The sequence below is a fragment of the Hyperolius riggenbachi genome, chromosome 10 (genome assembly GCF_040937935.1).
Source record: "Hyperolius riggenbachi isolate aHypRig1 chromosome 10, aHypRig1.pri, whole genome shotgun sequence".
NCBI lineage: Eukaryota > Metazoa > Chordata > Amphibia > Anura > Hyperoliidae > Hyperolius > Hyperolius riggenbachi.
In genome coordinates this window covers 237,211,234-237,234,626 of record NC_090655.1, presented here as the reverse complement: position 1 = coordinate 237,234,626, position 23,393 = coordinate 237,211,234, and the positions used below count along the sequence as shown (strand labels likewise).

At 43.4% G+C, this 23,393-nt stretch overlaps 1 protein-coding gene across 1 annotated transcript; it reads right to left on the bottom strand.

The window, feature by feature from the left end:
- Window positions 1-878: 878 nt before the first annotated feature.
- LOC137534957 (uncharacterized) lies at window positions 879-22,101 on the bottom strand. Its single transcript, XM_068256697.1, has 8 exons — window positions 21,804-22,101; window positions 14,879-14,996; window positions 12,955-13,089; window positions 4,294-4,380; window positions 4,059-4,203; window positions 3,383-3,480; window positions 2,959-3,253; window positions 879-1,907 (listed from the first exon to the last, which is right to left on the bottom strand). Exons 1-8 carry the CDS (start codon window positions 21,908-21,910, stop codon window positions 1,303-1,305), a joined length of 1,590 nt encoding a protein of 529 aa, XP_068112798.1. The 5' UTR covers window positions 21,911-22,101; the 3' UTR covers window positions 879-1,302.
- Between the last annotated feature and the right edge of the window lie 1,292 nt (window positions 22,102-23,393).

Genomic DNA, 23,393 nt, shown 5'->3' with positions numbered 1-23,393 from the left:
GATTCAAGCCCTATCACATTCCTCTGTACAACTGACTTTTAGGCCCATGAGCGCTGCGCCTGATCCTTCCCCACTTCCCTCCACCCTCTCAACCCGTGCCTCTAGCTAAACGTTAACCTGTTAATGTTCAATGCTTTCCTCTTGTTCTTTTTGAAATGTGATATACTAGTATGCTGTTCCACAGTGATCACATTAGGCAGCTCTCACCTGGTCATTTTCCTCCGATTACTTCCGCAGAGACCATTTCACTCTCCTGAATATCTCTCTCACCCACCCTCAACCCTAAGAGACAACTGCCCCTCTCCTCCCTACCACTCTTCTTCAAATGTGATACTCCACTTAGGACTCAAATGTCAGAGTCCAATGACCTGGACTGAAGATACTGTAACCTACGCACTCCTTATACTCTTATATGTATCTCACCTTCTTGAAAATACTATATCACACTCCTTTGTATAATCTGCCTATTTGTAATACCCTTTTTATATCTTTAATAAAAATTAGTGTTACAAAAAAAAAAAAAATGAGAGAAAATGTCCCAGCGAATTATATGGTGAATGCAGGGAATCCCTGACTAACGAACGTCTGTGGATAGGAACTAGCGATCCCCCATGCTGCCCTGCATTGCCCCCCCCCCCCCTCCCCCGTGTGTCTCCGCAACCCCATGTATAATTAGTATCAGGAGTGTGTCTCACCTAATTCATGGCTCCCTTGGCGATCGCAGACCTCTCATCTCCTGCATGGCTCTCCCTAGTGATGGCTTCTGCTGATGACGCAATCAGCAGAAGTCTGCACTAGAGGAGCAACGCCGGAGATAAGAGGTCTGCAATTGCTGAGGGAGCCATGTAATAGGTGAGATACTCTCCGACACTGCTAGTTATAAATGGGGGGGGGGACTGGTTTGGAAACACAGGGAGAGATACTGGGGACACATGGGGGACAGACGGGTCACCCCGGGGACAGAAGGGGATACAGGAGGGCACAATAATTGGGGGCAAACATGCACCAGGTTTAGTTTGTATATTTTTTCCCTGGTTTTTGCCCTCTAAACCTGGGTGCGTCTTATATTCTGGAGCATCTTATACGTATGGTATACGTGCCTCTGCCCTCAATGGCCGTGTATCTTCTGATGCCCAATTAGACCCTCCTTCCGTCTATAATGCTTCCCACACTCTGAACAGGAAAAAGAACAATTGCGAATATGGGTCCGGCAGTGTTTAAGAAGATGCTCTCTCTGAACGAAACATCTCCCGCAATCCGAACATGAAAAGGGGCGCAGGCCTGTGTGTATTCTCTGATGTTTCACGAGGTCTCCGTTCGTGATGAAGCCTTTCCCGCACTCTGAGCAGAGGAAGGGCCTCTCACCGGTGTGGGATCGCTGGTGTGTAAGAAGGTTTGCCCCCATATTGAAACATTTGCCACATTCGGAACAAGAAAAGGGTTTTTCGCCAGTGTGATTCTCTGGTGCCTAACCCAATTCGATTTAAATCCAAAACTCTTCCCACACACTGAACATAAGTATGTAAGCTCATGCGTCTTAACTGTCTGATGCTCCTCAAATGATGATGTATTAGTAAAATATTTATCAGATTCTTTATGAGGAAACAGCTTTTCATATCTTGATGTAATTGTATCTGAGGTAGGAGAAAACGACTCCTGTGGATTTAAAGTATCTCGTGATGTATCCACACGCTTTTGATGCATTCCTGACACAAAAGCTTGTGACTCATAAGACCCCCAACCACTAGATGGAGCGGTTCCTCTCTTTGCACTGTGCCCTCTGTGATGGGTGTTTCCAGTAATGGGGTTTCCTCCTGGAAAATATCCTACAATGCCCTGATCTTCTGCAGTATCATCCGGATAGGATATAAGATATTCTTGTGGGGTGGTTCTGACATAGCATCCATCTGTTGGAAAGAAAATTAGATGTAAACTCATTTTTAAATTGTGCAGCATATGGAGGTTATGGTGATGGGCCTAGCATGTTGAGTTATGCAGATGGGACTTTAAATTGGGGTGTAAACCACAAAACGAGAAGTTTGGGCTGCAAAGATGCCCATGCGATTTGCGGCAATAAAGGGAAATCTGAGGGGGGGGGGCTGGGTAGGAGGGGGGTGGGGTTATGCATGTGTGCAGGGTCAGTTAGAGTTAGGCATCAGTGTGTTAGTGTGTGTGGGTTGGGGGTTGGGGGAGGATTATCTAAACCATTTTCTCTGCCCTCCTTCCCCCCTGCCCTTTAACCCCTAGAAAGCCACTATAACTTATCTAACATGCCGCAGTCATAGCCATGCACATTTAAAGGGGACCTAAACTCAGAACTTCCTCTCTGCTCTAAGAGATACGCAACAACATAATAAGCTTTAAAGAAAAACATCTTATACAAGTCCTGCAATAAATCTTCAGTGTGTCTAATTCCTGCTTTCGTAGAAGCAGACATATGGTTTACATCCTGTGTTTACCAATTAGCTGCTCTGCCAAGGTAGCCAGCTGACACAGCTCAGTGATCAAATTACAATTGTGATTAGTCACAGATGAGGGGGAATTAGACAGGCTAAACTCTCTAAATACATACAGGGTGCATTTCTATGTTTTCCTTCTGTCTTGTGCAAGAGTTCAGGTCCACTTTAAAGAGATCTAAATGCATGTTCAACAGTCTGCTGTTGTGTTTTGTATTGCTTGTGCCATTGATATCTGTTTGCTATTGGTGATATCTGTCTTTCATAGGTATTACATGCATTGCACTGATATCTTGCTGCCACTGCTAATATCTGCCTACTGTTTACATTATAGGCATGTCACTATTACCTGCTTGCTGGTCATCATATCTCCCTATGAGTGGTCATATCTGCATGCTAATGGTATTTGCCTGTTGCTGGTTATCTTTGCATGCCACTGTCTGATGTTAGTACTAGTTGTCAGTATTACTTGTCCACCATTTCTATCCAAGTACCGCCCTACCTAATGATATGAAGATCTGCTGAACTTCTTCCTTATCTTTACTTGTCCCCATCATGTCCCCTTCCTCTGTAGGCTGCGGACCACTCCCCACAAACGTCTCTTCTTTTTCCTCTTTAATTGCCTCCATCATTACGTTCCCCTCCGTGGACTGCTGATTACCCCTCACATGCGTTTTCTTTTCTGCCTCAGCTGTCACCATCATTCCACTCTCATCTGTAGACCGCTGATCACTCTGCACATAGTGCGCTTCTTCCACGTCTGCAACCATCATTTTCACACCTAGGAATTGTTTATTCTGAAATGGAAAATTGTCATGAAGACAAATAGATTTTTAAAACACAATCAGTGAACTGATAGTAAATAGAAGTATATATTCCCATGCAGATTAAATCAGTTTTCAATTTTAGTGTTCAGTCCCATCTACCTGAGAACAGAGTGAGTAGTTGTGATCTTTCTGTGAACAATCCTGGGAATAAAGAGGACCTGTACTTCTCTCTGGTGGATTTCTGTTACTGGCACCATCTGTAGGAAACACACACACACTGACTGAATACATTGGCCCACATGCAATTAACTTTTTCTTCTTAGTCTTCTCCTAGTTGATATTTTCACACCTTGTCAATAAGATGAATTTTAATTCACCAGCAAGTGAGAAAATACTCAAAATAATTTTGATAGTACTTTTTTTGTCTATTCTTTGGTACTTTTTTGCAATAGCAAAATGCTTAAAAGTTATTTTAAGAATAAATTGAAAAAATATATTATTTATATTGTCTCTATTTGACATTATATATTGTCTCTATTAGGGATGATCAATCAGATGCAACTATTTCCGAGTTCATGCACATTTATGTCAGTTTTTATGCAGATATATGCAGCTTGAAAATGGACCAATCAAGTCCCACCCAAGTTTAAATTGATTGGTCCATTTTCAAGCTGCATATATTTGCATAAAAATGTACATACATCTGCATGAACTTAGAAATAATTGCATCTGATTGATCATCCCTAGTCTCTAAGTGTTTATCAGATGTTGGGAGGAATCTAGTGGACCCTCCATACTGTTTTATACTTTACAAGAAATGAAAGTCTCCTCTTACTCTGTGATGTGAGGGGTGGCGGATTCTCCATCATGGGATCCTTGTAGAGCTCCATGTACCCTCCTAAATACTGTTCCTTCTCCATTGCATTTTTATCCTTTATCTCTTCTTCAAAAGCATTATTAAAGCCAGTCATTTTTCTATACTGAAATTAGAACAGAAAAATAATAGAAGTGACAAGACTGAAATATACCGATAAGAAGATAAACATCAAGAATAAGTCATCGGGCTTTACCTGAGGAGGAGGTGGGATCTTCTGATCTTCCATCACAATGTTCTCCTCCTGATCCTTCTGTCCTTCCAGGACCTCCCCCTCCTCATCCTACAATGCAGGGAATTTGGCAAATGAGACCCAATACAAAGAATAGGGTTAAAGGACAGCTGAAGTAAGAAGAATATGGAGGCTGTCATATTTATTTCCTTTTAAACAATACCGGTTGCCTGGCAGTCTTGCTGGTCTATTTAGCTGCAGTAGTGTCTGAATCACATCAAAACCAAGCATGCAGCTAATCTTGTCAGATCTGACAATAATGTCAGAAACTCCTGATCTGCATATGCTTGTTTAGGGTCTAAAAATATTAGAGGCAGAGGATCAGTAGGATAGCCAAGTAACTGGCATTGTTTAAAAGGAAATAAATATGGCAGCCTCCATATCCCTCTCATTACAGTTGTCCTTTAACTTTAGTAACATACACAAAGATTCAGTAAAATGTCACCAATTTTCAAAAAAATATCTCGGTAGCCTTGTATGCAATGTGCAGATTTTTAATATTTGAAGCTCAATTGAGCAAACTATTTTTAAATTAGATAGCTTAAAAGCGGGATATGAGAAATATTTTAGCCATACATTCAAAGACAATCAGACATAACTAAAAAAAGAGTTGTGGAATTGTGGAAAAAAAGGACACACTTTTGATGGTAGAAGACCTAAACAAGAACTTTACCAAAAGATAGTAGTAGGGGGCAGAGCCGGGACAAGGTCCTCCAGCACCCAAGGCTGAGACACCAAAGTGCGTCCCTCCATCCCTCCCACCCCAGCTGTCACACACTGACTGCTATTAGACTAAGAGGCGCCACAGGGCCCACAACCTCCCCAACACCTTAATATCTAGTTATCTGGCTTGCAGTCACTGCTATGTATCCCCTTTTCTTATTTCTTTCTGCTTCATACACAATTAGGAATTACAGCTGAATGAATTCTGCGCCCCTTTCTACACTGCGCCCAGAGGCTGGAGCCTCTCCAGCCTATGCCTCGGCCCGGCCCTGGGGGTAAAAAGAGTATTCAATATATTGCAAAGTGAGGAGTAAAAAAAATAGAGGATAGATCAGATAGATAGTTGATATTCTCCATGTAATTCTTTCATGTTGTTTGATCCACCCTGAGCCTGCAGGTAACCATCTTTACTGCTGGCAGACTAGAAAAAAATACACAGCACCAACTGCCAATATCTATAAACACCCACTAATAATATGATGTTTTTTTATTTTATATATATATATATATATATATATATATATATATATATATATATATATATATATATATATATATATATATATATATATATATATATATATATATATATATATATACATACATAGGGAGATACTGCTTGCTTGGCAGAAAATAGCCATTATTTCCCACAATGCAACAAGGTTCACAGCCAGGAAATTGTCAGGATACAATCAAACAGACAAATGATAAGCGCTCAAGGATGCACCTGAATTGTAAGCCATCAGAGGCAATGCAGAGCCCCCTAGGGCTGAATACATGTATTGAATGCAAAACAGATGCAAAATTATGTGCTAAATTCTAATCTAAAAATTTGAAAGTGAATTTAAAACAGTGAAGGCAGCTAGCCACTAGTATACTTACATTCAATTTTGCACAGTGGGAGACATGGCAGCGCTTTCAAAAAAACCCATACCTGAATGTTTTATCTGCAATGGTGAGCAGAGCTCCAGAAACTAGACTATATTACACACCCAGCATACACTGCAGGCAAAGAGGGGGAGGGGGAATAGTGACTTATCTGCACCGGTGGGCAGAGCTTAGTGTTGGGCGAACAGTGTTCGCCACTGTTCGGGTTCTGCAGAACATCACCCTGTTCGGGTGATGTTCGAGTTCGGCCGAACACCTGACGGTGCTCGGCCAAACCGTTCGGCCACATGGCCGAACTAAGAGCGCATGGCCGAACGTTCCCCGAACGTTCGGCTAGCGCTGTGATTGGCCGAACGGGTCACGTGGTTCGGACCCGAACGCGCTCTGATTGGCCGAACGGTCACGTGGTTCGGGTAAATAAATACCCGAACCACGTCATATCTCCGCCATTTGTCTGTGGGTTTAGCTTTGGGTAGGCAGGCAGGGTAGTTCGCGCTCCAGCCACGCTAGCCAGGGTCCCCCCTGTCATTGTGTCACTGCTGGGAACAGTAGTACACCGCTTGCTCAGCCACACTATATAGCATTCTGTTTACTGCCACTCTGTGTACCTCGCTCAGCCACACTATATAGCATTCTGTTTACTGCCACTCTGTGTCTGCTGGGAATAGTAGTACACCGCTTGCTCAGCCACACTATATAGCATTCTGTTTACTGCCACTCTGTGTACCTCGCTCAGCCACACTATATAGCATTCTGTTTACTGCCACTCTGTGTCTGCTGGGAATAGTGGTACACCGCTCGCTCAGCCACACTATATAGCATTCTGTTTACTGTTCTGTGTCTGCTGGGAATAGTGGTACACCGCTCGCTCAGCCACACTATATAGCATTCTGTTTACTGTTCTGTGTCTGCTGGGAACAGTAGTACACCGCTCGCTCAGCCAGAGTATATAGCATTGTGTTTACTGCCACTCTGTGTACACCGCTCAGCCAGACTATATACCATTGTTTACTGACACTCTGTGTACACCGCTCAGCCAGACTATATACCATTGTTTACTGACACTCTGTGTACACCGCTCAGCCAGACTATATACCATTGTTTACTGCCACTCTGATTCTGCTGGGAACAGTAGTACACCGCTCGCTCAGCCAGACTATATAGCATTGTGTTTACTGCCACTCTGTGTACACCGCTCAGCCAGACTATTTACCATTGTTTACTGACACTCTGTGTACACCGCTCAGCCAGACTATATACCATTGTTTACTGAAACTCTGTGTACACCGCTCAGCCAGACTATATACCATTGTTTACTGCCACTCTGATTCTGCTGGGAACAGTAGTACACCGCTCGCTCAGCCAGACTATATACCATTGTTTACTGACACTATATAGCAGACTATATAGCATTGTGTGTACACCGCTCAGCCAGACTATATACCATTGTTTACTGACACTCTGTGTACACCGCTCAGCCAGACTATATACCATTGTTTACTGCCACTCTGATTCTGCTGGGAACAGTAGTACACCGCTCGCTCAGCCAGACTATATACCATTGTTTACTGACACTCTGTGTACACCGCTCAGCCAGACTATATACCATTGTTTACTGCCACTCTGATTCTGCTGGGAACAGTAGTACACCGCTCGCTCAGCCAGACTATATACCATTGTTTACTGCCACTCTGATTCTGCTGGGAACAGTAGTACACCGCTCGCTCAGCCAGACTATATACCATTGTTTACTGACACTCTGTGTACACCGCTCAGCCAGACTATATACCATTGTTTACTGCCACTCTGATTCTGCTGGGAACAGTAGTACACCGCTCGCTCAGCCAGACTATATAGCATTGTGTTTACTGCCACTCTGTGTACACCGCTCAGCCACACTATATAGCATTGCGTACTCTGCCAGTCAGTGTGTATATTGCTGGGATCAGTAATACTCCACTCACCGTCAACCACTATATGAGCTCAACATGAGTTCCCCAGAGACCTCCGCTGTGAGCAGCACTCCCAACAACAGCAACAGCCAACGCCCCACGCAAGCTATAACATCCACCCCAGCAGCCAGTGGTCAGCAGCAGCCCTCCCCGGAGGAGAACGTTGTGTCCATCAGTCCGTCGCCAGAGCGATTAATGAGGGCTGCCATTGAGGAGATGATGGGGCCTGATGTGGAGGAGGAGGTCTGGCTCAGGCCAGCATCCCAAGTTAATGTTGAGGACGATGAGGGGTCTGTGTCTGGGGATGTTGGGGTGGCAGAGGTGGTGGGTGGGTCAGACTCAGGAGAAGAGTTGTATGATGAGGATGATGATCGGGACCATCTGTATGTGCCTCAGAGTCCGACCCCGGAAAACATGTTGTATCGTGTGTTTAGGTACTAAAATCTGCGTTCCCTCCCAGTAGTGTTGGGCGAACAGTGTTTGCCACTGTTTGGGTTCTGCAGAACATCACCCTGTTCGGGGTGACTATATAGCAGACTATATAGCATTGTGTTTAATGCCACTCTGTGTACACGGCTCAGCCACACTATATAGCATTGTGTTTACTTCCACTCTGTGTCTGCTGGGAACAGTAGTACACCGCTCACCCGCCACTGTATAGCATTGTGCTCTGTGTCACTGCTGACAATAGTGGTACACCGCTCACCCACCACTGTATAGCATTTCTGTACTGCCACTGTACTGCTGCCAGTCAGCGTGTACTTTAAGGATAAGTGAAATGAGGAAGAAATCCGGTGAAAGAGGGAGGGGCAAGGGAAGAGGTGTTTCCCCTGACGGTTCACGTACAGGCCACAGGGGAGCACCCAAGAAAACCCACTCAATACTGCCCATGTTGTCCAGGACAACAACCCTCACAGATCCAAAAGAACAGGACCAGATAATTACTTGGATGACCTCTCAAGCGTCCAGCAGTGGGTTAAGCAGCACCAGCACATCACGCACGAGGTCCGAGTCCTCAGCCAGTTAAAGTCTGGGCTTTCTTTGAAGACTGCACTGAGGATGTTACCATGGCGATTTGCAAGGTGTGCAAGACCCGCCTGAGCAGGGGGAAAAGTATTAACAACCTCTCCACCACCAGCATGAGCCGCCACATTCTATCCAAACATCCCACTCTGTGGGCAAACGCGGCAGGACAGGGTACCACCAGCAACACTGCCTCCCTTGGGTTCACCAGACTCACCACCAGACCCGCCTCAGCAGCAGCAGTAGCCCAGCCATTGCGTGGTTCACAACATTCACAAACATCAGACGATGCTGACACTGTCACTTTCCGGACTAGTGCTCTTGAGGTCTCCCAGTGTTCATCAAACACAACAACCAACAGCCCTTCGGTGTGCAGCGCTACGGTTGAGTTGTCTGTCTCTGAGATGTTTGAGCACAAGAGGAAATTGCCAGCAAATGACCCCCGGGCCGTGGCAGTAACAGCCAGCCAGCATAGCCAAGCTTCTGGCCTGCGAAATGCTGCCATATCGAGTGGTGGAGACAAACAGCTTCAAGGGCATGATGTCAGTGGCCATCCCACGTTACGTGGTTCCCAGCCGCTACCACTTTGCGCGCTCTGCAGTGCCTGAGTTGCATGAGCACGTGGTCAGCTAAATAACCCGAAGCTTGAAGAATGCCGTTGCCTGCAAGGTTCACCTCACCACTGACACCTGGACGAGTGCGTTCGGCCAGGGTCGATACATCTCCCTTACCGCGCACTGGGTGAACCTTGTGGAGCCTGGCAGCGATTCCTCACCTGCTACGGCGCGGGTGTTGCCCACGCCGCAAACAGCTGGATAACAACAGCAGCACCTACCTCTCTGACTCCTTCTCCTCCAACGCATCTCAAAGCTGTACCTCATCCGGAAATGCTAACCCAGCACCAGCAGCAGTAGGATCGTGGAAGCAGTGCAGCACAGCTGTTGGCATGCGTCAGCAAGCGTTGCTGAAGCTGATCTGCCTTGGGGATAAGCAGCACACAGGGGAGGAAATTTGGAGGGGAATAAAGGAACAGACGGATTTGTGGCTGGCACCGCTGGACCTGAAACCGGGCATGAAGCTAGACACCTGGCACGAACTGGCAATGTACGCAATAGAGGTGCTGGCTTGCCCGGCAGCCAGCGTTATGTCGGAACGCTGTTTCAGTGCTGCCGGAGGCATCATCACAGATCGGCGTATCCGCCTCTCCACAGAAAATGCAGACCGTCTGACTCAAATTAAAATGAATCAATCCTGGATTGGAAACGACTACGCAACACTCCTGGACCCCAACCAAGTAACATGACCGATGAACATCTGGGATGGTTTAGCGTTTCCGGTCCCTGTTTATTGAACCTCTCATCTGTATTACATTTATGACTGCATGGCGGCAAAAAGCATTGCTGCTATATCCGCACGCTTTTTGTCCTCATGCAAGGCCTGGGTTGTTGTGTCTCACAAAGCGTGGCCTTCTCCTCCTGCGCCTCCTCCTGTTCCATCACGTGTGCTGCTGCTGCTGCTGCTGGGTTACCGTTGCCGGTCCCTGTTTATGGAACCTCTTATCTTTATTACATTTATGACTACATGGCGGTACAAAGCATGCTATCCGCACGCTTTTTGTCCTCATGCAAGGCCTGGGTTGTTGTGTCTCACAAAGCGTGGCCTTCTCCTCCTGCGCCTCCTCCTGTTCCATCACGTGTGCTGCTGCTGCTGCTGCTGCTGCTGGGTTACCGTTGCCGGTCCCTGTTTATGGAACCTCTTATCTTTATTACATTTATGACTACATGGCGGTACAAAGCATGCTATCCGCACGCTTTTTGTCCTCATGCAAGGCCTGGGTTGTTGTGTCTCACAAAGCGTGGCCTTCTCCTCCTGCGCCTCCTCCTGTTCCATCACGTGTGCTGCTGCTGCTGCTGCTGCTGCTGGGTTACCGTTGCCGGTCCCTGTTTATGGAACCTCTTATCTTTATTACATTTATGACTACATGGCGGTACAAAGCATGCTATCCGCACGCTTTTTGTCCTCATGCAAGGCCTGGGTTGTTGTGTCTCACAAAGCGTGGCCTTCTCCTCCTGCGCCTCCTCCTGTTCCATCACGTGTGCTGCTGCTGCTGCTGCTGCTGCTGGGTTACCGTTGCCGGTCCCTGTTTATGGAACCTCTTATCTTTATTACATTTATGACTACATGGCGGTACAAAGCATGCTATCCGCACGCTTTTTGTCCTCATGCAAGGCCTGGGTTGTTGTGTCTCACAAAGCGTGGCCTTCTCCTCCTGCGCCTCCTCCTGTTCCATCACGTGTGCTGCTGCTGCTGCTGCTGCTGGGTTAGCGTTGCCGCGTGGTCCCTGTTTATTGAACCTCTTATCTTTATTACATTTATGACTACATGGCGGTACAAAGCATGCTATCCGCACGCTTTTTGTCCTCATGCAAGGCCTGGGTTGTTGTGTCTCACAAAGCGTGGCCTTCTCCTCCTGCGCCTCCTCCTGTTCCATCACGTGTGCTGCTGCTGGGTTAGCGTTGCCGCGTGGTCCCTGTTTATTGAACCACTTATCTTTATTACATTTATGACTGCATGGTGGTACAAAGCATGCTATCCGCACGCTTCTTGTCCTCATGCAAGGCCTGGGTTGTTGTGTCTCAAAGCGTGGCCTTCTCCTCCTGCGCCACCCTCCTCCTGTTCCATCACGTGTGCTGCTGCTGGGTTAGCATTACCGGTCCCTTTTCCTGGAACCTCTTATATGTATTACATTTATGACTGCATGCCGACAAAAAGCATGTTACCTGTGCAAAGAAAACAGACATTTCCCGCATTTAAAAGACAGTTTTCCCTTTGAAACTTTAAAATCGATTTTCTCAAAAACTATAAGCTCTTTTTGCTAAATTTTTTTTCCTCTTGTACCCACTCCCAAGGTGCACATACCCTGTAAATTTGGGGTATGTAGCATGTAAGGAGGCTTTACAAACCACAAAAGTTCGGGTCCCCATTGACTTCCATTATGTTCGGAGTTCGGGTCGAACACCCGAACATCGCGGCCATGTTCGGCCTGTTCGGCCCGAACCCGAACATCTAGATGTTCGCCCAACACTAGCAGAGCTCCAGAAACTGGACTATATTACACACCCTGCATACACTATAAACCAGGGGGGGGGGGGGGGGGGGTGTTAGCTTCAGTGATAATTAGTGCACAAATTATGACCTAATAGACTTCCCCACGGCGGTGACGTACCCCCTTGGGGAAGACCTACCACTAACCTAGCAATAAAAACATAATTCCTCGTGCTGCTATTTGCAGATAAAACATTCAGGTATGGGGTTTGTTTGAAAGCGCTGCCATGTCTCCCACTGTGCAAAAAAGGAAATTCTCAGGGCCATGGCCGTGACATCACACTTTGGGAAGAATTTAACCACAATATCAGCTATGCAGATGTCCCTGATGATGTATTAAAGAAAAGGTAAAGATTTCTCATATGAAAGTGGTTATCAGCTACTGATTGGGATGAAAATGAATCCTGGGTTAGAGTTCCTCTTTAAGCTGCTATCCTTGCTGATTTTCCAACTAGGAAAGCCTCAGGTAGGGTAGGTTCACGATGCATGGAACAGACCACAAAAAACATGTTGATAGATCCAATGTTAAGAATTGGATTCGTTTAGATATGTGCTGCTGACAAGAGCATTCTGTCTGCCATCCCTGGCACTGCCGACACTCAAAGTCCTGACTTGCAAGATATTTCCGACACTGGATGGAAGTATGAAATGTCATACATGGCATGCTATCTATGACATGCCCAATGCAACCAGTGCAATGGAACAATTGTGAACAAGCTGGACAGTGACAGCAGATTCGAGGTCACTGTTCATTGCACGAAACCATGATAGTGTAAGCCTAGCTGAATTGTTCAGAAGTCCAGGCTCATTATAGACAAATATCATTCACTAACTTATACATCCATCGAGGAACAGAGACATCCCAGCACCTTATAGGATCCGACATGCTTAGATGCCCGACATCTCCTCTGGATCAAGTCCCAGCACTGCTTACCTTTCCCACCAGAAGCTCAGTGATCTTCTTGGTCACTTCTAGAATCTTCTTCTTGTTGCTTGTCTTGGGTATCAAGGGTTGGGTTGAAGGCACTATTATGGTCACATGATCACCGGGCTTTACAGGAGGGAAAATCTGTATTAAAAAAAAAAAAGCAATAGCAATGTCATGTAACCAAGGGCGTAACTAGACATCACTGGGCCTCCCTGCGAAACTTTGGATGCCCCCCCCCCCCCCTCGCTTTCTGCACAGGAAAACTGAGGACCAATGTGTTTTCCCCATGCAGATACACTTAGACTTAAAGGAAACGTCAGGCAATCTATGCTACCCCCAGATCTACTTACCCGGGGCTTCCTTCAGCCCCTTGCAGCCGACAAGTTCCTCGTTGCAGCTCTGCTCCCAGTACATACATACACACACAGCCGTATTATTTTACTATATGAGAGCACATGCTATATGGAGGAACAACTATGACATGCTGAATATAAGATATAGTATCAATGTAACTTTGGCAAAACATTCAGAATGTCACTGATTGATACTGTTATTACGGGTTCTTGGACTCAGTATGAGACAACAATCTCTCAATGAAGCAGCAACAGTAAAGGCCCATACACACGTCGGATTTTTCTGAACGACGGGTCGTTTGAACGTCCCGTCGTTCAGATGCCAAATCGTGTGTGTGTACAGTCCGTCGTTCGGGTGATCGCTCAAGACCAGTCTTATCACCCGAACGTTCAAACGACCCGTCGTTCAGAAAAATCCGACGTGTGTATGGGCCTTAAAGAGACACTGAAGCGGAAAAAAAAATATGATATAGTGAATTGGTTGTGTACTATGAATAATTACTAGAAGATTAGCAGCAAAGAAAATATTCTCATATTTTTATTTTCAGGTATATAGTGTTTTTTCTAACATTGCATCATTCTATAATATGTGCAGATTACACAACATTCAGCATTCAAAATGAGTCTTTCAGAGCAGTCTGTGCACTAATGACCTCTCCTCTAGCAGAGAAAAAGAAAACAGTTGAGATAATAAAAGTCAGATAACAGCCCTCTCCACGACTAAACTTAGTCGGAGAGTTAATGGCTTGTTTGCATAGAGATAACAACTGGAGTTTCTTAACTCTTCCTGTACTGGAAACAATTAGACTGATGTATCTGATCTTAATGTTTTATTTCTTAGCTGTACTACACATACAAATCATATTATCATAATTTTTTTTCGCTTCAGTGTCTCTTTAAGACATCAATCTCCACTCCATTGTGTTGTAAAAGTAATTAGAGGCCATAAGGTCATTAGGCTGCGTGTGTGTGTGATAAGAATCTAGGAATCCTTTTGAAGTGATTGCTGAAAAGGGAAAGTCTACAACTTTTTTTCAAAATGTGACTCCTTTGTTTTTTAGGTTGTACATGGAGTCATCAGAACTTAGCTGCAGTGTGAGACAGATGTTTTCTATGAACCCTAGGGAGCAGGGACAGTGTACAAATTCCAAAGTGTGTATGAGTCCTTATCTGTGTGGTGGACACATGAAGTCAATATAACAATGGTGCGAGAGCAGAATATGTTTTTTCACTCCATGCCCTTAGCTTCTCAAACTTTTCCCTCCACAGGCCCCCTGTGGCTTCTGGGCCCCCCTGCAGAGGCATCCCTTGCAGGGTCTATTGTTACGCCCCTGCATGTAACCAGCATTCTCCTCACCTCTCTGTTCAGGTGTGTGCTTTATTAATACAATTAAGAGTGATGCTATGTGCCCTTCCTAGAGTCCTCCTTAACTTTTCAGTTAAGGGTGTGTTTTATTATGAGAGGTAAAAGTGAAGTCATGTGATCTCCCAGAATCCTCCTCTTCTCGGTCAGGTATTCGTTTTTTTTTAAATAGAAATAAAAATTATGTCATGTAACCGCCCTGAATCCTCCTCACCTCTCTAGTCACCAGGTAGACTATCTCCAGGGTAATGTCTATTATCATCTTGGTCATGTGATTCCAATCATCATCCATCCTTAGTAATGTGGTCATATGACCCTTATATGGGGCAACTCTGTAGAGAAACCATAAGGGACAGAAAGAAGAGCAATAACAGTGTTACTCAAGCTGACACCACTTATTTTTAAGATACAACCCATGCGGGGGAAAAAGCCGGAAAAGTAAAAAAAAAAAAAAACACAGAATGTGATGATTTTCAATTCATGTGAATCATTTACTTGGGTCTCCTTTGATGTATTTGTATTTAATAATCTGCCAGATGTTATCAGTGGGTGACATGTCTGGACTGCAGGTAGGCAGTTTGACACCTGGACTCTTTTGCATGCTGTTGTAATACTTGCAGTGTGTGGTTTGGCATTGTTTTGTAAATCAAGCAAGGAGTTATCTTAAAAGGATGCAGTCTGGATGGCAGCATACATTGCATCAAAACTTAAACATACAGTTTAACATTAATGATACCTTCCCAGATGTGCAAGCTACCCATGTCACATGCACTAATGCACCCCCCATACCATCACAAATGCTGCCTTCTGAATGGATAACAAAGCAGATGGGTTAATTTTCTGCTCAGCCTCAAAGATGTGATCCACAAAATAACATTCTTTTTTACTTTAATACATTTTTATTGAGGTTTTTAAAGTTTTGCATACAATATTGGTAGACAACAGTACACAAAAGCAGCAACATTGTAAAGATATAGTGATCTTAACATGGGTAAAATTCAGGGTTAACTATACAATCCAAGTGAATATGGAACATACCAAAAATACAATTGTAAATATGAACCAGGGGTAGTAAGCATCAGGCTGTTGAGATCATGCGTCTTGAGACTACTTTTACACCTCACCACGAACCCATCCCTAACGCCTTACATACAGGGTGGATGGATAGTGCGGAGAGATAGAATCGGTTCTCGCAGAAATAAGAACCTTGTTAAGGACCAGTTTGTCATAGAGTCTCAGTTGTGTAACCTTATAATGTTGCATTTTTATTGTGGTATGTATAAAGAAAAGTGTAACCGTGTTTACCTTCTAAGTATTCAGAAAGGTGTATTAACTATAATGAAAGTGATGTATGAACGGAGCAAGGTTGTTTTCCGACTTGTATAACATCACTATGGAACTAAATAACTGTGTAACTATAACTGTAACTGTGCTGCTGGGGCTTAAACTTTGGAGACAACATGTTCTGTGGGTTAGGGTTTTATTTTACCAGGAACTCGGGCATTAAAAGTTGTGGGAGAGTTTCTGGTTTCTAGTTTTTCAAGTCTTTCCATTTGAAGGTTGGAGTTGACTAGAGTTTTAAGTCTTGTCCATGGAACAGGTTCTAAAGATTTCCAGTGAACGGTTATCAGGTGGATAGTGGCAGTTAATAGGTGGCAAACCACAGGTTGAATATTTATGTTGAGTGTTTCTAGACCTATCATGAGGATTGCTAGGTCTGGGTTCAGGGAGAAAGAATTATTGGTCAATGATGTTAATGTTTGTTCTTGAATTCCATAGAGGTCTCACTAGGTGGCAGTCCCATTAACATATGTCTTAATGTAAAAAAAACCAAAAAAACATTTTGATTTGTCAGACCACAGGACAGTTTTCCATTTTGCCTCAGTCCTTCTTAAATGAGCTCAGGCGGCTGTGTTTCTGGGTCAGTTGATACATGGTATATTCTTTGCATATGTAGGTTATGAATAAACTTCAATAATATTTCTGCAGGATCTATTCTTTGAATCCTTTAGTGATATGTAGTACAGATGATGGAACCTCCTAATTCTCTCCAGCTTTACATTAAAGAAAGTTATTATTATTATTACTATTTATTGTATTTATAAAGCGCCAACATGTTATGCTGCCTTGCACAATAGAGAAATGGGTTAACATACAAGGTAGGACTTACAAGGAGCTTACAACAAAACAGGATCATGTAAATGTCATTGTTTACCCATGAAGGGGTTGATTCACTATCAAAAATAGAGCGAATAACCTCCTGTAACTCGCGCTATTTAATCAGTGTGCCTTTAATGTAAGAGTCTGCAGGCTACGTGCGCTAGTGGCCACGTAACGTGCGTAATCACCCTCAGTGACAGGAGCGCATGCTATGCTGCGGGTGCTAGTAACTTTATGCCCGCTATTTGCCAATAACGGGCGCTCCACTTGTCCCACCCTGAGCCCCTTTGGATCAAGTCACTTTAAAGGACGTTTGATTGGCCCAATAGGCTGCCTGTCAAGTGAGCCATTCAAAATGTGCGGATCACTGGACTCAAAGGGGCTCAGGGTGGGATGAGTGGAGTGCTCCGTATTGGCAAATAGCAAGCGTAAAGTTACTAGTGCTCGCTATGCTGCACTACCCACAGCATAGCGTGCGCTCCTGTTGCTGAGGGTAATTATGTGCGCTACACGGCCACTAGTGCGCGTAGCATTCAGTCTTTTACATTTTTTTTTTCTTCAAACTAAGCGTACACCAGGGTACTTAGAGCAAAAGGCTTCATAGCAACACTCCTATTACTGGGACAAGTCCCATCATGGTTTGATTATTAGTTCTTCAATTTTTATGACATTGCAAGTTAATTATTATACATAACATTCTTTCCTTTACATTGATTAAAGAACAGCACAGCCAGAAAACTCAACCCCAAATTGTTTCAGAGTAATGTCCCCCTCCCTTTTTTATTCCTAAAAAAAAAAAAAAAAAAAACAAAAAAAAAAAAAACTCATCTTTTGCCACTTTACATAAAATTAGCCTGTAAATATTTTGTTATAAAAATGAATTAAGGACAAATGGCTTCAAATGCCTGCTGGTCCTAATAAAAAGGAAACTGACTGTATGAGACCCTTTCACATTTACTACACTTTAACTGACATAAATATAAGCAAACTACCTGAACACCGTGACCCATCACCAATTTCCCTTCTTTATGAATATGTTTTTTACCTTTTATGTTCCTCGCTCACTGATATACTCACCTGATATATGTGGCCATGTCTTATGACTGGATTCTCAACTCCCTCCCCTCCTGAAGGACTCACCCTGAATACGAAACCCATCTCTACAATCTGAGGACGCTGACTACACCTTTTCTAAGATACTTTTATCAATTCGGGGCGTGACCCACGTATGCTAGAAGATAAACTAACAAAAGCTATTATATCAGCTTCTGGATGTATTTAAGGGAAAGCAAAAACAAAATGGAGATGCATATATCAGTACCTGCTTATTTGTTCATTTCTATATGTTTATACTGCCTTGTAACTCTCTTGTTGAATGAAGCAATAAAAAACAGTGTTACAAAAAAAAAAAAAAATGAATTAAGGACTTGACAAGTAACCAGAGATTGCCAAAATGTGGTTCAATTGCCGGATCAGCTTTCTACAACTCTTCACACCGGCTGCACATCTAATGCTAGGTACACACTATGAGATTTTCTTGCATATTTACTGTCAGATCAATTATTTCCAACATGTCTGATCTGATTTTCGATCATTTTCTGATCGATTTCTAGTAGAAGTGAACAGAAACCAGTCGGAAATCAATCGGAAATCAGATCAGACATGTTGGAAATAATCGATCTGACAGTAAATCTGCCGGAAGATCTCATAGTGTGTGCCTAGCAAAAGAGGTGCGGTGATATGACCATGCTTCACGGTACAGCGACAGGGTCATATGCCGCCCCCGATCAGTGACTTACATGACAAGGGCTGTGGTTGGGGCATGATAATGGGTTTGGCAGAGCAATCTCTTAGGGCTGGTGCACACCAGAAGAGCTTCTCTGAGTGTTTTGTGATTTTAAAAGCACCTGCTAATGTTATTTTACGTGTGTGTGCACACTAGAGCGATGTGACCATAGCATTGCATTAGCAAGAGCTTTTAAAATCTCCAGCGTTTAAAAAGTTCTTGTGGTGTGCACTAGCCCTTAAAGTGTCCCTGTTTCTTACCTCAAAAAGTTGGGGGTATGCATACTTAAAAACACACATGCTAGTGCACATGGATACTTGGATGCACTGTGGATATACAGAATCTTCTCAAAAAATTAGCATATTGTGATAAAGTTCATTATTTTCTGTAATGTACTGATAAACAGACTTTCATATATTTTAGATTCAAATACACACAACTGAAGTAGTTCAAGCCTTTTATTGTTTTAATATTGATGATTTTGGCATACAGCTCATGAAAACCCAAAATTCCTATCTCAAAAAATTAGCATATTTTATCCGACCAATAAAAGAAAAGTGTTTTTAAAACAAAAAAAGTCAACCTTCAAATAAATTATGTTCAGTTATGCACTCAATACTTGGTTGGGAATCCTTTTGCAGAAATGACTGCTTCAATGCGTCGTGGCATGGAGGCAATCAGCCTGTGGCACTGCTCAGGTGTTATGGAGGCCCAGGATGCTTTGATAGCGGCCTTAAGCTCATCCAGAGTGTTGGGTCTTGCGTCTCTCAACTTTCTCTTCACAATATCCCACAGATTCTCTATGGGGTTCAGGTCAGGAGAGTTGGCAGGCCTATTGAGCACAGTAGTACCATGGTCAGTAAACCATTTACCAGTGGTTTTGGCACTGTGAGCAGGTGCCAGGTCGTGCTGAAAAATGAATTATTCATCTCCTTAAAGCTTTTCAGCAGATGGAAGCATGAAGTGCTCCAAAATCTCCTGATAGCTAGCTGCATTGACCCTGCCCTTGATAAAACACAGTGGACCAACACCAGCAGCTGACATGGCACCCCAGACCATCACTGACTGTGGGTACTTGACACTGGACTTCAGGCATTTTGGCATTTCCCTCTCCCCAGTCTTCCTCCAGACTCTGGCACCTTGATTTCCGAATGACATGCAAAAGTTGCTTTCACCTGAAAAAAGTACTTTGGACCACTGAGCAACAGTCCAGCTGCTTCTCTGTAGCCCAGGTCAGGCGCTTCTGCTGCTGTTTCTGGTTCAAAAGTGGGTTCATGCTTCCATCTGCTGAAAAGCTTTATTGGAGATGAAGATTTCATTTTTCAGCACAACCTGGCAGCTGCTCACAGTGCCAAAACCACTGGTAAATGGTTTACTGACCATGGTATTACTGTGCACAATTGGCCTGCCAACTCTCCTGACCTGAACCCCATAGAGAATCTGTGGGATTTTGTGAAGTGAAAGTTGAGAGACGCAAGACCCAACACTCTGGATGAGCTTAAGGCCGCTATCGAAGCATCCTGGGCCTCCATAACACCTGAGCAGTGCCACAGGCTGATTGCCTCCATGCCACGCCGCATTGAAGCAGTCATTTCTGCAAAAGGATTCCCAACCAAGTATTGAGTGCATAACTGAATATAATTATTTGAAGGTTGACATTTTTGTTTTAAAAACACTTTTCTTTTATTGGTCGGATAAAATATGCTAATTTTTTGAGATAGGAATTTTGGGTTTTTCATGAGCTGTATGCCAAAATCATCAATATTAAAACAATAAAAGGCTTGAACTACTTCAGTTGTGTGTAATGAATCTAAAATATATGAAAGTCTAATGTTTATCAGTACATTACAGAAAATAATGAACTTTATCACAATATGCTAATTTTTTTAGAAGATCCTGTATACGGAGAAGCTTGGGTGTATTACAGGTAACTGGAAAGCTGAGGATAGTGAGAGACTGAGACAAGAGGTAGGTGACAGTGTCCTCCTCTTATTTATTGATTGCTTATACATAGCAGAACACAGGAAAACCACAGGTGTAAATTCAACTTTGCCATTTTATCACACATCTGTTCACACATAATCCCGCCTCTGCCAACAGGTTCCCCACTATACAGTATGTTCCTTGCCTCCCTATACCTCATCAGCCATTATTAGCCAGGATCCCACTAATATCCCTATCAGTCCCCAGCCAAGAGGCAGAATTAGCAATTAGCAGAAAACAGTATGTAGAAGATGAACCAGTTAATTAGCTGTTTATGTGTTCAGGGATTTGCTACATCTCTTTCTCTGGATAACCTTATTGCTGGTTAGGAAAATGTTTAAAGGAATACTATCGATGTATGCATTTATTTTTAAATGCTGTATGTTGTAGCACACATTAGGGCAAGTACTAGGAGCAATATGGATTCCTCACACAGCTGTTCCTCTCAGCTGTAAAATCCTCCGTCAGTTTTGGCGTCAGTGTTGGATACAAAATGTATCTAATACTGAGCTCCCAGAGGGCTAGACCATGTCTCTACAAAGGGGAGATGCTATCAACTCCTCAGTTTATAGTTTAATTATCACCTTGCTGAAATAATCTTGTTGATATGGTGGTAAGGAGTTAAAGATTCTAGCAATGTGTGTTTATTATCTTTGCTTCTCTTTACTGATAAAGATACTAATAATGCTAATTGTAGACAGTGGTCTGCCCCTCTCAGCAGCTTGTAAAGTGGATGCAGCCTGGAGTGAATCTCCTCAAGCAGGCAGCCAGTCTGAGTGTAAACACAGACTCCTGGTATAGCTAGTTATATTCCAGCAATATTACAGCTCATTTAGTTACCTGTTACCACCTCAGATCAGCCTATTTCTCCTCATGTCTGCTGCATGCTGTGAGTGACACAGTGAAATATATTTGTGAGCTGTGTGACAGAGTAACCAAGCAGCTCAGGGTGACCCAAACTACTATGAGCTGTGTGAGAAATTAATTTTTAAGCAGGGATAGTGAGAGAGACCTGGGTGAATAAATAAAGTGCCCCTAGCACTAGTGGTAATGTGTACACTAATATAGAGTATTAAAAAAAAAAGTCGTTTCAATCGATAGTACTCCTTTAAGTCCTTCTTATACACATCTCCCCTTCTTCTACTAGAAATGGCCTCCCTGACCCTTTCTGCACCCCACCCCCACACATCTGGTAGTGATATCTCATTACCTCTGCTGCCAGTTCCAGAAATGTCTCCACTCTACTTCCTGAAACTTTACCACTGACCCCAAACTTCCTGTCTGTTCCAGACAAGACTTCCTGTCTGTGCGTTCCATCCAGCATAGCTGATTACCACCTTGTGGAGAATAAGGAGTCTGCGGCCTCAGATTCAGACATTAATACACTTTCATTCCTCTATTAACAGAATACTCAAGCAGCTCGGGTGACTCAAAACTACTGGGAATAAAAGGAAAAATACCATATTTTTACAATATTGGCTTCAATTCACGAAGCCTTACAGAACGTCTTACCAAATGTTTGGTAATGTTTTGAATGGAAAAAAAGTAATTTGAAATATGCTAGGAAATACAGATTGGTATTACCAACAGCAGTTTTATTTTTGATGTCTGTATTTCTGCAGATACTGTGTTTTACTTAGTAAACTACCACAATTTCTGTGAAGTTCTGCATGAATTACCTCATTGTTCCTGAACACTTGATTTCTTACTGAACTATACCCACATTCAATCAAATATTGACGAACTGCAACCCCCCCCCCCCCCCCCCCCCCAAACGATTAACTGCATATGGCATTTTCAGAATAAGAATCATTTAATTAGACAAGTACAAAAAGAGTTGTACCAGGAATTGCTTTTGGCTTATACAGGTTCCGGAAGAAGGGGATGGGGAGAGTTGGATGGTGAGAGAAAGCCAAGAGCCAAGGCTGCCGTAGTATGGCCATCAGTTTTTTACTGCTAGGAAAATAATTACCCAACGGGTCTTAGTGACTTGAAGCCAAAGAATCATATGTGGTTAAAGTCTCTTTTTTTGTTGTTGTTGTACAGTTTACCAGAACTAGAAGAGGCTGAACCTGGTCTTGGCACAAGGATAATAAAATACTAAAGCTCCAATACTACATTCCTCAAAAAGGAAAAAAATTGAGCAGTTAATTGGAGCCCTCAATATTTGGTACAAATTACTATAGGCAGAACAACGAAGTTTGTTACATGGAACATTTTTATTACAGAAATGAATACTGTACTTGGTAGGTGGTGATATAAGCGCGGAACCAGAAACAGCTGCCAGAGGCTCTTACTCCACAATGGATAAACAGCACAAGGTGAATGCAAACTGAAGCACATGGATGCAGCTAGCCATAGGTATACTTACATTTGTTTTATACAGCAAACAAGCAGCAGCAAACAGCAGTACAAAACAAACGTAAGTATACCTATGGTTAGCTGCATCCAGGTTTGCATTCAAATTTTTAGATTAGAGATTAGTGCATAATTTTCATATGATTTGTATTCAAGGTGTGTATTTTAGCCCCTGGGGAGGCTCTGCACATCTCTGTTGGTTTCATTTCATTTGCAGACTAGGAGTGCTGCCAATTGTTTGCTGTTATTTGAACAATTGTATTGTGCTTTTATGCTGGTTGATTCAAACCACCAACAGTGAAGATCTCCGGATGAAATCCGAATGGGTTTCATTGGGATTTCACTCAGATAATTACTGCAGCTGAGTGGTTGGGTGAGGGAGGGTTAAACTTACCCAGCGGCCGTCTTCTTTAATCCATCCCATGGCGCGTCACAGCACTAC

Coding starts and splice junctions, on each gene's coding strand:
- LOC137534957 (XM_068256697.1), bottom strand. CDS start 21,910: ATGGAACGCACAGACAGGAAGTCTTGTCTGGAACAGACAGGAAGTTTG. Junction 14,997..21,803: donor TTCTGGAACTGGCAGCAGAG/GTAATGAGATAT, acceptor GTTTCTCTACAG/AGTTGCCCCATATAAGGGTC. Junction 1,908..2,958: donor GCAGATCTTCATATCATTAG/GTAGGGCGGTAC, acceptor TCTTTCCAACAG/ATGGATGCTATGTCAGAACC.